At 38.1% G+C, this 15,405-nt stretch overlaps 1 protein-coding gene across 1 annotated transcript; it reads right to left on the reverse strand.

The window, feature by feature from the left end:
• Positions 1 to 1,389: 1,389 nt before the first annotated feature.
• Positions 1,390 to 15,379, reverse strand: rps6ka4 (ribosomal protein S6 kinase A4). The gene is made up of 18 exons (XM_085288582.1): positions 14,097 to 15,379; positions 13,146 to 13,217; positions 12,580 to 12,647; positions 12,021 to 12,171; positions 11,685 to 11,800; positions 10,360 to 10,467; positions 10,146 to 10,226; positions 9,707 to 9,810; positions 8,533 to 8,683; positions 8,272 to 8,433; positions 7,968 to 8,093; positions 6,202 to 6,335; positions 5,972 to 6,065; positions 5,694 to 5,864; positions 4,219 to 4,410; positions 3,979 to 4,138; positions 3,716 to 3,879; positions 1,390 to 3,620 (listed from the first exon to the last, which is right to left on the reverse strand). The coding sequence occupies exons 1-18, from the start codon at positions 14,182 to 14,184 to the stop codon at positions 3,408 to 3,410; spliced, it is 2,355 nt and encodes a 784-aa protein (XP_085144708.1). The 5' UTR covers positions 14,185 to 15,379; the 3' UTR covers positions 1,390 to 3,407.
• Positions 15,380 to 15,405: the final 26 nt, after the last annotated feature.

The following is a 15,405-nucleotide window of genomic DNA, read 5'->3' on the forward strand; positions in this document are numbered from 1 at the left end:
GCTGCAATGAAATTTCAACAAAAATGGACTAGCCTGCCTTATCATTTTTTCACATTGATTTTTATGGTGTCTTTGAGTTTAGCCCTTCTGTAGGTTGATGACTTTAATTCGCACTGAGCGATGTGGCATCCTTTCATTGCTATGTGCAACGCACAATGAATATAATGAAAATAAACTGTGAAACGTGTATTATAGAGTGCAATACAAGCTAATGCTTAAATATAACTTTCCTTTTAATTGGATGACACAAAGTATTCATGTATTTGTGTCACTGCATTTAGATTATTTTAATGTTCTGCTAACCAACTTGGACAAATCATCTCTTTCACACCTCCAAGCTTTACAAAATGCTGCGACTATTAACACCACAGTGAGTACCCTCACATCACTCCTATTTTATATTCTTTATATCAGCTCCCAGTAGATTTTAGGATTCATTTTAAATTCTTGTGTTAACACACAGAGAACTAAGCAGCCAAGCTGCAGATTATATATCCCAGCTTCTTACAAAATACATTACTGCTCGCTGTGACAAGAATTTGCGAGGCATTCACTGTACACGTCTAAAGACTAGTGGTGTACAGAGCCTTTCAGTTTGTGGCACCAAGGCTGCAGAAAAGTCCACCACTACAACTATGGATAGTTGACTCTGTGGACTGTGTTCAGCACTTTGTGACTGTCCTAATTCAATTTGTGACTATCTTTACTTAATTACTTCTATAACAGGATATCAGCAATACGATTTAAGCGTGTGAAATGTCATTTCACCCTAGAAGAATCAGTGCTCTGTATCTTAAATACATGCAAGCTCTTGTTTGCAAAAACTAAAAATGTGTATCAAAAGAAATTCTACACAAGAAACTATTTTAACTTCCTAAGACCCGAACTCTTCCACAGCATGCATTTTTAATTTCTCTTTGATATTTGGGCATATTGGGGCCCAATGAATGTAAAAACAAAGAATTACCAGATTCTTTTAACCTTATTTTTGTTTTTAAGAAAAATGAGATCCACATATGAGGATATTCGTTTAAAATTTTGATAGAACAGTAGCAGTATAATGTCCTCGTAAGTGGATATCAGGCCCTTGTAGAGCAAAATTGAGTATTTTAGTCTAAATAACCCAAAATGTGATGTCCACATATGTGGACGCCAGGTCCTAGGAGGTTAAATCACAGATGTATGAGGGAATGTTGGCCACTTCCCTCCCTCTGTCAAAAAAAAGGTACATTCATAAAATAGCCTTAATCAAATAGAAGTGCTATCAGGGCTCGTGCACAATGAAGTATGTTTGAACAAATTCTCATTTGGGGTCTCCAACCCTCTGAGCACTGCGATTTCAAGCATTACAGCACAATTACAACACCGAGAAGACAAACCACACAGTAATCTATTGAAAAGTAATGTTTATTTTGCACCAGCCAAAAAAATAAAATAAAAACATTGCGGTGCAAAAAGACAAATCCCAGCAACAACACCAGAGACAGTGCAACTCAGTAAAATAATGCTCGGGAAAAGAGAAGAGAGAATATCTATGGCAACCAAATAATACCAATATCAATAAAAGCAGTTTCTTAAGTAAAAATACCAAACAAACAACCGGTTACCTTCAAACAGACAACGGCTTCAAACAACAACAGGAAAATATTACAGTAACTTGCAATTATGCTTCATCTGGTTCAGAAATATCAATACAACCAATCTCCCATCGCCACTCAGTTATCATACAGCAACATTCACGCCGGGCTGGTACACAACAAGAGCCAAATTATGATAATCCCATTACCACAGCATTAAAATCAATTACATGTAATAAATATCAGTGAAAGCACCTTTAAAGCTGAAATGTGTGTTAACTGATCAACTGACTGTGCAACATGTAAAAAAGAAAAAAAAGAGGCAAGTCCATTAAAAAACATTACAATATACCACCCAAACAGCTGATCAATTTCAAATCATTACATACATTATTTTTTCTCTAAAGCATGATGATTATATACAAAGCTCTCATAGGATGGTGGCCCCATCCTTAAAAAAACAACCAAAAAAGTCACAATTAGGTGTCTCATTCTGAAACGTAATTTGAAGTTCAAAGCCATCAAATGTTTTAAAATCACTTCTGTGGAAAAATAAAGACGAAAGCCAGCCTGGATGAGCTTAATCGTTGAGCATCAACCTTGCAATCAGACTACCGCCCGCATTTGATACCATCAGGAATAAAAACTGTAATAATCATTCAAAGTTCACAAAGGCGATGTGCGTTCAAAATCACCAGCCACATTCGGCTTCCATCTACGTGCAAACACTTGAGCTGCACTTGGTAGCGTAGAAAAACAGAAAATACTCCAAGTAACTTTTTTTTCAATGACTCAAAGATACCAAAAATAGAAAAAGTTCTTACAGTCCATCATCACAACAGATTAGCATGCTAGAAATTTTCAGACAGGCACAATAGCGCGAGTAATATACAGCAAGTATGATGAAAATCGCACTCCACTGCATGTCTGCTTCTGTGTCTCCATGTCTTTTTTTTGTTTTAAACAGCTGCTACTGTTGGACACATCTTGACACACAATCAAAACACTTCTTCAGAGCCACATAATCCCAGCTCCTCAAAGTGTTCAGTGGGATCCGTACAGTGAGTAGTGTACTGCAGGTGCAGCTTCTTTGCAAAGACCGACAGCATTAATCATCCTATAGAATCCTTAAGGTTTTGCACCCCACAGTAATCTCTCTCTGTGCTCCATCCTTCCAGAAATTTGCTGCTTTTTTTTTTTTTTTTAAACCATTTGATCATTTGACATTCTCTGCAAACACCTGAATCTTGCTCGCTCTTAACAGAGCACAGTGTCGACTTCTGCAGTTTTTGTGTTAATCATTATATTTGTGGCAAAAAACTCAGCAGTACAATCAAAGAATTAAACCTGCAAATTACTGGAAGGACTGTTCATTTGCCGTGTACAAATGTGTGCCTCTTCACAATGACTTAATGGATGTATTCACTTCTTTTGCTTTGTATATGGCTTCTGCTTATTTATGGCTCCTTTTTTCCCTTTTCCCTATGTAGCCAGGCACTGTTTCTTACCCACAGTGAAACCAGGTAAATGTCTCATTTTTAACTTTTAGTGTGCGATCTCACCAAAATAAAGTGAGTGAATACTGAATAAGTATTAAAAGTTTCTGACAGTCAGGCCTCCTCTTCCACCACAGAAAATACATGTTTTGTTTTTTAAAGAATACAGCGTTAGGAATGAAAACCTGCAGCTGTTAAAGTGGAATTAAATTTTACATGAAGTGAAGACAGTGTTCTCATTTGTCAGTATGCTTTTGCTTTTTTTAACTGACTGCTGGAGGACGTTGTGCTACTGTACAAGCACGTAACACTTTCTCCCTGTTCTGTTGCCAGGCTAGCTCTGCTTTGGGATCACGGCTTGCTTTGGCTGTGTTTTGGATGCTGTTGCAGAGGCAGTGGATGAAGTGGAAGAAGACGAAGAAGAAGAGGATGAACTCCATCGGGTCTCTACTCCTGTGCTGGTCATCTTCATCTTTCGTCGTTTCGCAAGGGGAGCATTGTCGACACTTTTCAGAAAGAAGCCTTCTCGCTTACCTCGGTTGAAAGCCTGGTGAGAGTGGAAGGCGACAAAAGTGAGATAAAATACATTTATTTAAGATTCTTTCTGAGACCTTTTAGAAGTTTTTCACACCAATCTATTACCTTGTAGGTAGCATTGACATAAGTGCGGACAGTGGGCCCACTGGACTCGAGCACATCTGGCGTGCACAAAGGAGTGGTGGACATGGATGCTCCACCCTGAAGCCAGCTGTTCTCTTTCAGATCAGAGAGTTTGAGACGGCTCTCTGGATCCACTGTTAGCAGGCCTTAAAACAGGAAAAGAGACACAAACAAGCAAGCAATAGAGGAAATTCAACAGGCATTTATCTCAACTAAAGCAAACTAAGAACAAACATATTCAGTACCTTTAACAAGCTCTTTGGCATCCTCTGACACACCCTTCCAGGGCTCCCCATCCAATGAGAAATCCCCCTCTTTTATTTTTTGCATGATGTCAGCAGCATATGATGAGGTCATTCCACGCTGCTCACTCTGAAATGGCACCTGGCCTGAGAGCATGGTGTACTGAGAAAGACGCACACAAGGGTCATTAGTATTCAGTCAGCCGAGCTATGATAAAAATCAACATATTCAGATTCAATTACCAGGATGACCCCGAGACTCCAGAGGTCACAGGCTTTATCATATCCTGCACTCTCGAAAAGCTCTGGTGCTGCATACTGCAGCGTGAAGCAGGGAGTCTGCAGGGGGGCACTGCCTGCAGGGCACAGGCGAGCAAATCCAAAATCTATTACTTTCAGCACAGAGTCCTCCCCCTCATCTGCAAACAGCACGTTCTGTAAGGTAAACAAACAAAAGCCATGAGGATCAGCTCTTATTTTACTTACACATTAAGATTCAATTTTCCTGACAGAGTAAAGACTATTAGTAAATACGAGTATGACAGCCACCACCGGTTGGCATGTACCAGAACTTATGTGTAAACAGACAGTGCAAATAAACAGTTCTAATCCTTTTAGGTGTGCATCAAAATAAAAGCCATACTAGAGACATCTTAAAGTTATTAGGTGATATTTGCCAACATGTCTCATTCACAATCATTATGCACACCATATAAAAGCCTTCTTCAGTTGATTAAACCGTGCAGCCATCTTAAGAAGGGTGTGTGTGTGTGTGTGTGTGTGTGTGTGTGTGTGTGTGTGTGTGTGTGTGTGTGTGTGAAATCTTCTGCTTTCATTTTGAAAAGCACCACAAAAGTCACATCATGTGCTGTTGTCGAGCAGTAGCCTGCAGAGGTGAAAAATTAAGCCAACATAGAAGTGCCAAAAACTGCTGTTCCTAAATCGGAAATTTGAGGCTGGCTCCTAAAACGATTCAGCCTTGACAGACTTCCATTAAAAAAAACAACTAAACAGCATTAAATGAAAACATGTTTATAGCCTGGTACAAAAGTGGTTTTGACGTCTGTGGACAGTTTCCAATTTTATTTTTGTAATTTTTTTCAAACTTATTCATTTAAATGTTGAAGTTACTGGCACAGCTGCTTTGGGTCCAACAAAAGGAGCAGCCAATCAGTGTCTGCTAGGCTTCACGTGCACCACTTAAAGTCACTGAACTTGCTCCCTCCTACATGTGTGTGCTGCTGGGGCCTTCAAGAGCATTTTAAATAGAATTATTAGACAAATAATATTTGTGCTTCAGTTTTGGTGAATTCATTTGTTTTTAGTGTGTTACCTCTCCTACGTAAGGCTAATTAGCAGATATCTGTGTCTGTTCATTGCTCACGTTTGGTAGTTGATACACCAGTCTGTCATTTGAAAACATTAAATTTATGGAGAAGCTTCAAAATGCAGTCCAAAAACCAGTGAGTGACATCATGATGGCAACGTCCATGTTTTGGACAATCAGTGATTGTCGCTCTCTCTTTTTAAAAAAAACCCTTTTTAACCCGGATTACATCATGTAAAAGTCATGCTGAAAAAATAATAACGTCACACACATCTCTCACATATGAGACAGCAGATCCCCAGTTACAAGACTCTTTTTTTCTACCTTTTTAAACATGCGTGTTATATATATATATTGTCAGGAATGATAAAGTTATCAAATCTCCACCCACCTCTGGTTTGAGGTCTCTGTGTACGACTCCAGCCTCGTGCATGAAGCTGACAGCTGAGACCAGGCTCTGTAACAGCTGACTGGCCTCTGCCTCGCCAAACAGTTTCTTCCTCTTGATCCTTTCCAACAACTCCCCACCTCGCAGAAGCTCCATCACTAAATATGTGTGATACTGACAGAGACATACAGAGAAGGCCATGAGGGCTGATGTTTTTATGTGTAGCTTAATATTGACCAATACATCATTTTTATCTTTATCCTATGTATTGTCCATTCTACCTGATCAGTAAAGATGTCATACAACTTGACGATGTTGGGGTGAGACTCACACTGCCTCAAGGCAGCAATCTCTCTATGAGTGTTTGCCTCCATTCTAACAAAGAAAGACAACATTAAGGGCATTCAGTCACCTTTACGTTCCAGCGGTACTGTGATACAGTAAAGTATTGACACATGGACACAGATCTGTTAAAGAGCACTGTACTAAGAAGTATTTCATCTCTGCTCACCTACGGCTGACGATCTTGACGGCGTACTCATGGCCAGTTTGCTTGTGTTTGCATTTCCTGCACACAGAGAAACTACCCTCGCCTAGAGGTGGTCCTTGAAAACACAGCTCATAGTGCTGAAAAAACTGGGATTCCTGAACAAAAAAAACATAGCATTGAGCCATCAAAGGAGATTATTATACTTCAGGCAATAGACATGGCCCCAGCAAAGCTAAAGGGATATTTTGACCTTTACATGAAGCAACCTTGAAATTCAGCTCCCACATTTGTAAAGAGAAATACCTTAAAACTGAAAAAGTAATTTGGAAAGATAAAACATGTTGTACTTTGTAAAACACAAAGTTTTACAAAGTACAACATGTCATCAAACTCTGCGTCCTAAGACAGGTCAAACTGGTTAAGACATTTTGGCCTAAAACAGGAATGCTTGTTAAGCACTGTTTGTAAGCTTTCCTCAAAGTCCACATAATATGTTTTTGCCAATTTTCTGTCATATCTGTATATAAACCTTTACAACACTGTATTCTATTTTAAACAGAACAAAAATTTTAAATAAATCATGAAGTCAGCGTTTGTGCAAGTAATTTCTTTGAGAACAAAGCTCAGCCTTCAGATAGCTCCAAATTTTCAGTTTCAGGCAGCATTTTCTGCTCACTCATTGTCATCCGTAGATTATCTCTTATATCATCATCTTAGACAAACACATGACTCTGACTGTGAGCACAGAACGCTCACCAATCTGCTGTTCAAACTTCCTGTTTATGACGGGAACCCAATCAGATGACTGAAGGGCTTTATTCAGATTGTGGGTAAACTCAGGGGCCTCATCTTGGCTCAGTATAAAGTTACACAGGATTATTTCGAAATATGAATATGCAAAGCTACTCTAGTACAGTCTGAGACTCCGATCATTTAGCAGGAGCACAATAGATCCACTTTAAATTGTGCCTCTTACATGAATATATTAATAAGTAATATGTATAAATTTATCACTAGCTGGGTACACTCTCTATATAAAGAGATACTTTTATTTTTAATTCCCCAACTATATAACTTGGATAATAGTTTTGCTTTAATTAGTATTTTATATGTAGTGCTTTACAAAAAAATAAACCTTATATCTTACACTGCTATTATCAGGGAAGGAATTACTATGAAGTAACAATTCTGGATTGATCTAAAAATACATTTCACATTTGCCTAAGGAGCTTGGAAAGAAAGTGACTCGACCTATTTAAATTCACTCTCTTTCCCAGCTTCACAGACTACCATGACCCGGAATACTGAGAACCTACACAGAAATTTTACTTTTGCATATAAACATAATTTATTGTTTATCACTGTAATTAGAATCTGGATGACAACAGTATTTTAAAATTCCAGCTTACATCTTTTATAAATCTAATAACATAAAGTAATAGCTGCGAATTTCTTTGACTTCTGGAAGATTTTGGAACATTTTTTTAAAAGACGAGCTAAAAATATTGCTGAGTTGAGTCTGACACCTTTCACACGCAGGTGATAAATGTCAACTAGACAGCCTGACAAACTTTTTCTGTTCCAAATAGATTTTTGTGCTGTTTACCGAGATCAGTACAAAGTGTCTTGAATATTATTTAATAATACAAAGCATCCTGTCAGATAAAACAAACCAACTTCAGTTAATAATTTAGCTTCTCCTGCTCTTTTCCTTCTTTTCTGTTAACAAACAGTCCTGAAACCAAACATATCACAGAATTATTTGAAAACACCCATACAGATCATACCTGTAACATTGCGCTGCGTTGGACAGAAGCAGAAGCTGGTCGGTCAGCACCAATTTGGGTTTCAACAAAGTCTCCCATGACTGCGTTCTTATTGAACAAGATGGAGGGTGCAATGAAAGAATAGCCCTAAAACAGAGGAGATGTGTTAGGTGTAACTATGATGTAGCTCACTGAAGAATTATTACAGCCTTTACTTATTAACAAGCACTTGTTGCACTTTTCAGATTGTAAAGTTAAATAATGCTTACAGGTCATGTTTGTAGAAACATTTGATAGAATCAGTGTGGAGGTGATGATGACTGACCTGGAACAGACGATCTGTGCTCGGGGGTGTGCTGGCTGGAGAATAAACAGGATCCATCCCAGTGAATTCCTCTGCAAAGTTCCCCACATCGAGTTCGCTCTTCAGCTCTGGCTTGAATGGACTTGCAACCTTCTTTTGTGCTAAGTCATCCCAGTTCAGTCCCTGTGAGGCAGAAAAGGAGAATGAAAGAGTTACAGATGAATGAACTGAGGTTACAGGGGAAAAGATGTTTAAGTGATAGACAGTTAAGGGACATCGGACCTTGAAGAAAGGATGTGCCTTGATATCTTCAGCCCCCCGCGGTCCAGATCCCAGCCTCTTGTGGGGATCTTTCACCAACAACTTTTTCAGCAGATCCTGAGCAATGGGTCCAATCATAGAGGGAAACGGCGGGTCACAGCGCAAAATACGTCTGAAGGGCAAAGGGAAGATATAAACATTTTGCTAACATACAGAAACAATGGACAAGAATACAACTGTGTCAACATTCATGCTCCTCCAATAATGGCCGATAAGATTTTTTACACAACATGAGGCACAAAATTATTCTTGGGATCATGCAGAAATTGTGGCATCACATACTTTGCCCAGCAAAGCTGCCACTAACTCTATTGTTTACAACACTCTCAGTACTGTTTCAGCAGCACTGAAAGTGTCGCAAACAGAAAACACATCACAGTTTGAGCAACTAGTTTCTGAGCCAACTAGTTTCTGAACTGCTGTTGTGGAAACTTCATCAGCAATGACCTTCATGTTTTCCTTTTCTATATACATTCTTTACAATGTAAAGAATGTCAGTCAATAATACACAACGCAAATTTAGAAAAACTTGGGATGAGCTAAATATAAATGCTGAATTTCATAAACCCATATTTTATTCACAATAGCACATAGAAGAGATGAATATTGTCCCATTCTTATCTGATATAGGATCCTATGTTCCTCTAACTCAGGGGTCCCCAACTCCAGGCCTCGTGGGCCGGTGTCCTGCAGTTTTTAGATGTGTCCGTGATCCAACACAGCTAATTCAAATGGTTAAATTATCTCCTCAACATGTCTGGCAGTTCTCCAGAGGCCTGGTAATGAACTAATCATTTGATTCAGGTGTGTTGACCCAGGGTGAGATCTAAAACCTGCAGGACACCTGGAGGAGGCCTGGAGTTGGGGACCCCTGCTCTAACTGTTTCTTTTCAGTGTCTTTTGTTGCCCCTGTTCAACTTTTTAAGATGTGCAACTACACTAAATTCAAATTTTTCTTAAAATGGTACATTTTCTCAGTTTTTTAGGTTCATTAATTCTTTTTCACTCCCATAAAAATCAGCATCAGCCGATGGGTTCATTTATTAGTAAAACACAGCTAATAACAGAGACAATTTGAATGAGTTAAGAAGGGCCAGGCAGATGATTTATGGAGATGGGATTGCACAGTACTCACTTTGACACCTCGCTTTGGGAGTTCCTCTCTCCCTCCAGGGTAAAAGGAGACGCACCTGTCAGCAACTCAAACATCAGGATCCCAAGACTCCACCAATCTACTGACTGAAGCAGAATACAGCTTGAAAAGCACAATAAAGAGGACAAGGAATTTTCACTGTGAATTATTTAAAGGTGGGTTTTTTGAGGCGGTACTGCCTTCCATAACAAAGATATTAAAGTCATCTTTGATTCACCACACTGGCCCAAAGTCATGAGTCTTAAAGCATCTGTAGTGTTAAATGTTTAAGCCTTCCCCGTACACTGATACATGTAAATATAAACATTAATTTAAATATTATTTTGTGCACAATATGTGACCATTCAAAATCTTTCAAATAACCGATGATCTTAACACCAAAACCTGCATTTGCTCCCTTGTTATTCTTTTTTTTTTTTACCTTGCCATGTCCTGATTTCCCTCTGATGATTTCAGGAGCCATGTACTCAATGGTGCCACAGAAAGAGTAGGTCCTCCCCTTCTGTGATGATCAGAAAACAAGCATACTTGAAAAAAATGTATTTCAGTTTGGATTGTGGTAACAGTTAAACACCCCAGGTATTATTTACATGTACACATTGCTATGCTCACACTGTAGTTTTAGATTTACTTACATCTTCTTCCAGAAACTCTTTGCTGAGCCCAAAATCTGTCAATACCACATGGCCATCACTGTCTAGAAGAATGTTTTCCAATTTGATGTCTCGGTACACAATCCCAAGCTGTACACAATGAAAATTTACCAGTGGCATTCATGTTAAAAGCTGTAATTTGTGAACAGAGACAGCAGGCAGTGCAAACAGAGAAACCCTAAAAACATTTTTACAACCAAAAAGGAAAAAGTGGCCACTTACGGTATGTATCTGTTATTTTTTAGTAATCACAGCATTTTCTAATCCCAGCTAGGGGTCCTAATCCCAAAATGTGTCAAAACAAATAACTGTCCAAACAACAGCAAGCCTATAATCCAGGAAATACTAGTCCCCAAAGTTGCTGTTGTTAAAATGCTTTTATTTGATATTATTTATAAAAGGAACGACTCATGAAAGTCTGCAGGATTTTCAGCCAATGTGGCTGGACAATTTCTTTGGACACTAATTTAAACACAAATCGACTATCTCCTAACTTAAGTGCTGCAATGTGATCTTAGGATACCTAGTGAAGGTCATAATTTACAAAGAGATGGCTGAAATGCTTCCAAATAAAACCCTCAAGAACACACTCGTTATGTTTTAAAAAGGACCTTGAAAATGCACCCAATCACCCTCCATGTAGTGGTTTGTGTAACTACTCAAAGAAGTCATGAGTATCATTTAAGGCCACTGGTGCACACCTACTTTAAAGATAAATCTAAAACTAAAGTAGCTGTGAAACATCATTAGGAAACCACTTCTGTGAGCTTCAGAGTATTTCTCACAATAAAGAAACTCAGACTTCCTGTTCAACACTAAATGACAAAAGCTCTTTTCAGACATGGGGTGCATAATATTGCTGGCTTCAACAGACCGTTTACACAATGAAAATTTACTGATGTCATTCACTTTAAAAGCAGTATTATCTGAGCAGAGAAAGCAGCATGTGTCATGTATACACAGAAACACAATACTGCTGACTTTATCAATCTGTATACAACAATGTGAACGCAACCTAGTGTTTATGGAGCTAACGTAACATTAATCTGGTGAATAAAGTTAAATGCTTAACAGATGAAAGGCTTACTTCTTTAACCATCAGCTTGTTTTGATGAAACCAGAGCTAAAAGACCACAACCTAGAGCTTAAAATAGGAGTAAGTTGGGGTTGCGTCTCTGGCCTCACAACCCCAATTCTATGAAAAGTATCATATCGCTAAAATGCTTAGTTTGTGTAAGCAGCAGGCTCTAGCCAAAATTAAAGAAATAACTCTAGCATGTGTAAAAACTGGAAACAATAATCCTCACCTTGTGCAAGTGTTCTAGAGCCAGAATTATTTCTCCAATATAAATCTGTACTGCCTCTTCTGGAAAGTGATCCCGCTGGTACAAATGAGTGAACATCTCCCCACCGCTCACATAGTCTGTACTCACACACACAAACAAATACACAGGGAGCTTGAATAGACATAATACAAAGAACTACACAAACACACATTGTCCAAAAAAGAAAAAAAAAAAGAAATGCCAACAAAAACACATACAGTATAAGACAGAAACATAAAGAAGACCTTCAGTGTTTCAAGAGAGAAGAGTTCTCTATATTTGGTACATTTTTCCCAGTGTCCCACCCCGGTGTCTCACCCAGGATGAGATGTAGTTTGCTCTGAGTCTGAAAGGCATAGTGAAGAGTAACCAGGAAGGGAGACTGGCGGATGTGCTCCAGGACTTGTCTCTCAGTGCGAGTATGTTCTGTTGTCTTTGCCTTCTGAACGATAGCTGCTTTCTTTAACACCTAGGGCAGTGACCAAAATAAATTAAACTTCTCCATTCCTTCCGTGAACTTTCAGTGAATGGCACTTCGCTTTGGGGTATGTTGCAACATGCTGCAATCATGTCCAAGAGAAGGACATTATACAACCCAACGGCTTGCATCAAATCCAAAACGAGCAAATAAAATGGAAAAAAAAAAGATCATTTCTTGGTTTTAACATCTGATGTGCTGTCACTGTACCATGTTTAATCTAATATTGGCTTTAGATAATTAGCCAACTCATTTACATTTTACACAAAATGGTTATAAAATGTTAATAAAATCATAATTAATGACTTATTTTAAAGCACAGACTAGTAATTTACATTTTTAGCTAAAAAACCTGCTTTAAAATGTACATTCATTGAATTACAACACTAATAAAATTACCTTCATAGCATAGAGCTGGCTCACATCATGGCCGCTGTTCTTCCTGACCAAAAACACTTTCCCGTAAGCTAGACAAACAAATATTGAAAATTACTGCTGATGGTAAACAAGCAAACAGAGCAAACACAGATACACCATCGGATTGTGCCTAAAAGAGATGGTTTCCACTTCAAGACATAAATACTCGGTGAACAGGCAGCAAGATTAATCAAATCTGCAGAAATCTGAATCATTCTCACTCATTAAATTTAATTAGGTGTTCAATTGTTGATGGAAATAGCCACCAGGATCTCCTGTAGCTAATCAGTAACATCAACAGCATATGGATTCCCTGTTAATCATCAGATATTTTTCATGCTGTAACATTTAAATGAGAATATAAATGACATGAAACATTTTAACTTACAAACTACAAATATCAATTATAAACACTTTGCCTTCAAAATACTATCCAAGCCAGGGGAATCAACCAAGTCTGCTTTAAGTATATCTCATACCAGTACTTGACCTTTGACAACAGCTTCATCTTCATTTCATTCTATTCAGTGCTACATGCAGATCCTTACCTCCAGTGCCCAAGACCTTCAGCAGCTCAAAGTTCTCCATGCCGACTCTTTCAGTGTGACCTGTGAAGTTAGCTAGTAGTAGAAAGAAAAATAAAAGACAAGAACAGTGTTTACATTTCTATTTCTGTTCAAGTTTTTGTTTTAAAAAAGACAAGCCACACTGAGCTCTATCTTTTAAGGGAAGCTTTCTACACAAATAAAGTGGTGTACTTTTCTGGCTGGTTTTTCCCAAGTATATTAAAATACAAAAAGACATACCATATGTCTTGATATTAGCAAATGCTTTACCAATGTGCCTTTTCTTGTGTTATAATCCATGAATGCACTTTGATGTACCCTCTCTATAGATTAAAAGGTTGCTCTACTTAAAATCTACAATCTATCCAGTGAGCCACTAAGCAGATCACTTCACTTCACCTGTGACAGCTGGTGAAAAACATCCACTCACACTGTTTATTACACTACAGCCACATTTACAGCTTGACTTTACTACTCTTGGAGGGAGAGTACAACAGCAATTCTCTGATTTACTTGATTTTATCTGTGAGGATTTTTCTTTGTAAATTTACACTCTAAAATCAATTCAATGACAGATGCATTGTCCATTAAAAACTTATGACAAATTTTTTGGTTACATTATATTTCGCTGCTTTATAACTTTAATATAATGGAACTCCAGTGTGTGAATATATTGTACAGCCCACATATATATACACATATATATGGAAAAGGAAAAGTATTTTAAAATCGGATAAACGTTTTACAGAAAAAAAAAACTGATGTGGTGATGTTAGCTGTGGGGTTGAATCAGCACATCAAAAAAGGAACAAACTGCATTCGTGCGGTGTTATTTAAATGATGAGATGAATTACAGTACACAGATGTTTCCTTTGTGGCTATGGTTATTATTATGATTACATACAGTGATAACAGACAATATGACTGACTTACCATTGGTGATTTGGTGCTTGACAGTACAGGCCCTTTCATTTGTTTTTCCATCAGAGTCTTCACTACTATCAGATGCGTCCCCAGACATATTTTAAAGAAAAGTGGACTACAGACTTTGCGATGAAATTGGTTTGTCTGGTGTTTTCTTATTTACGAGATTTTGCGTTTTACACTCAGCAGTTAAAACAATCTACTGTGGCTGCATTGTGAAGGAGACAAGGATTATCAAAATGAGCGGACAGCTGTATTCCAGACAATGCTGTTGCCCAAACCTTAATCCCCACTCGTTTGGCATCCTGGTGTTTGGCATTATTTATCTCATGTGATTGGTCGAAATCAATCAGAAAGAAGATTCATATTCCTGCTACTTAGAAGATGTTGTTTTTTCCCGTTACTGTGTCAATGATCGTCGGTATTAATTACGTAGTCTGAGTAACTGTATGTGTTATCTGCAGTTGAAATTTAACTAACAGTTTAAGTTGCTAATGTTAGCATTAGCTAAATAACTAGTCATTATTCATAAGTTAGCTGACGTTAATTGGTAATAACGTTAAACCTTCGGTTATATAAGCGACTGGTCAAAACAACGCGTTATAGTCGGTGTGTAAACAGCTTCAACGCTAACTACCGTATAATAACAAGACGTGTTACCTAGCCAGCTGGTGTGGTAGTAAATTGGCAGGGTAGCGGTAGCAGCTAACTAGCAAATGACTGCATTTGTCCGTCAAAGTTTGAACGTTAGCTAACCGCTGGTGTTTTGTTAGCAGTGTTAACTGGCCTCTTCAACTACCAGCGAACTGACCATGTTGGAAAAGGCCAGTTTGTGTAGTTCCTTGTCTTCTTTGTCACCAGTAGTCACAAACTAATATATTCGTCCATTATAAAAATTTTTACATCTCACTTTATAATTTTTGTCAGCGCCTAGCAAACTGCTAACACCAGGATGCTTCCGACACAACCTGGGCGACGGTCAGTCACGTGAACTACTGGAGTGGGCGGAGCGAGATTGCTCAAGAGCTCAACGAAATCTGGCAATTCTGTGCCACAAACACTAGCTCAAGTTTTGCCCAGTAGTTACAACAAATGTCAAATGTTTTCTCTCCATTAATTAAAAAAAAAAAAATCTACTAATGTTTATGCTTTTCATTTGTTCTGCCACACTTTGTCTTCCTTTAGAAAAAAAAAAATAAACTAACATTTTCCAGCATGCTACTAATGCCTATGTCTCTGTACGTTTAAATCTTATTTTATACCTAAATTCACAGGGGTCTAGATCAGTCATTTTATCTATCACTGGTATGCAAGTAGT

Source organism: Mchenga conophoros, linkage group LG10 (genome assembly GCF_057382185.1).
Source record: "Mchenga conophoros isolate Kocher_MC1m ecotype Shallow Benthic linkage group LG10, M_conophoros_male_GT1.1, whole genome shotgun sequence".
Lineage (NCBI taxonomy): Eukaryota > Metazoa > Chordata > Actinopteri > Cichliformes > Cichlidae > Mchenga > Mchenga conophoros.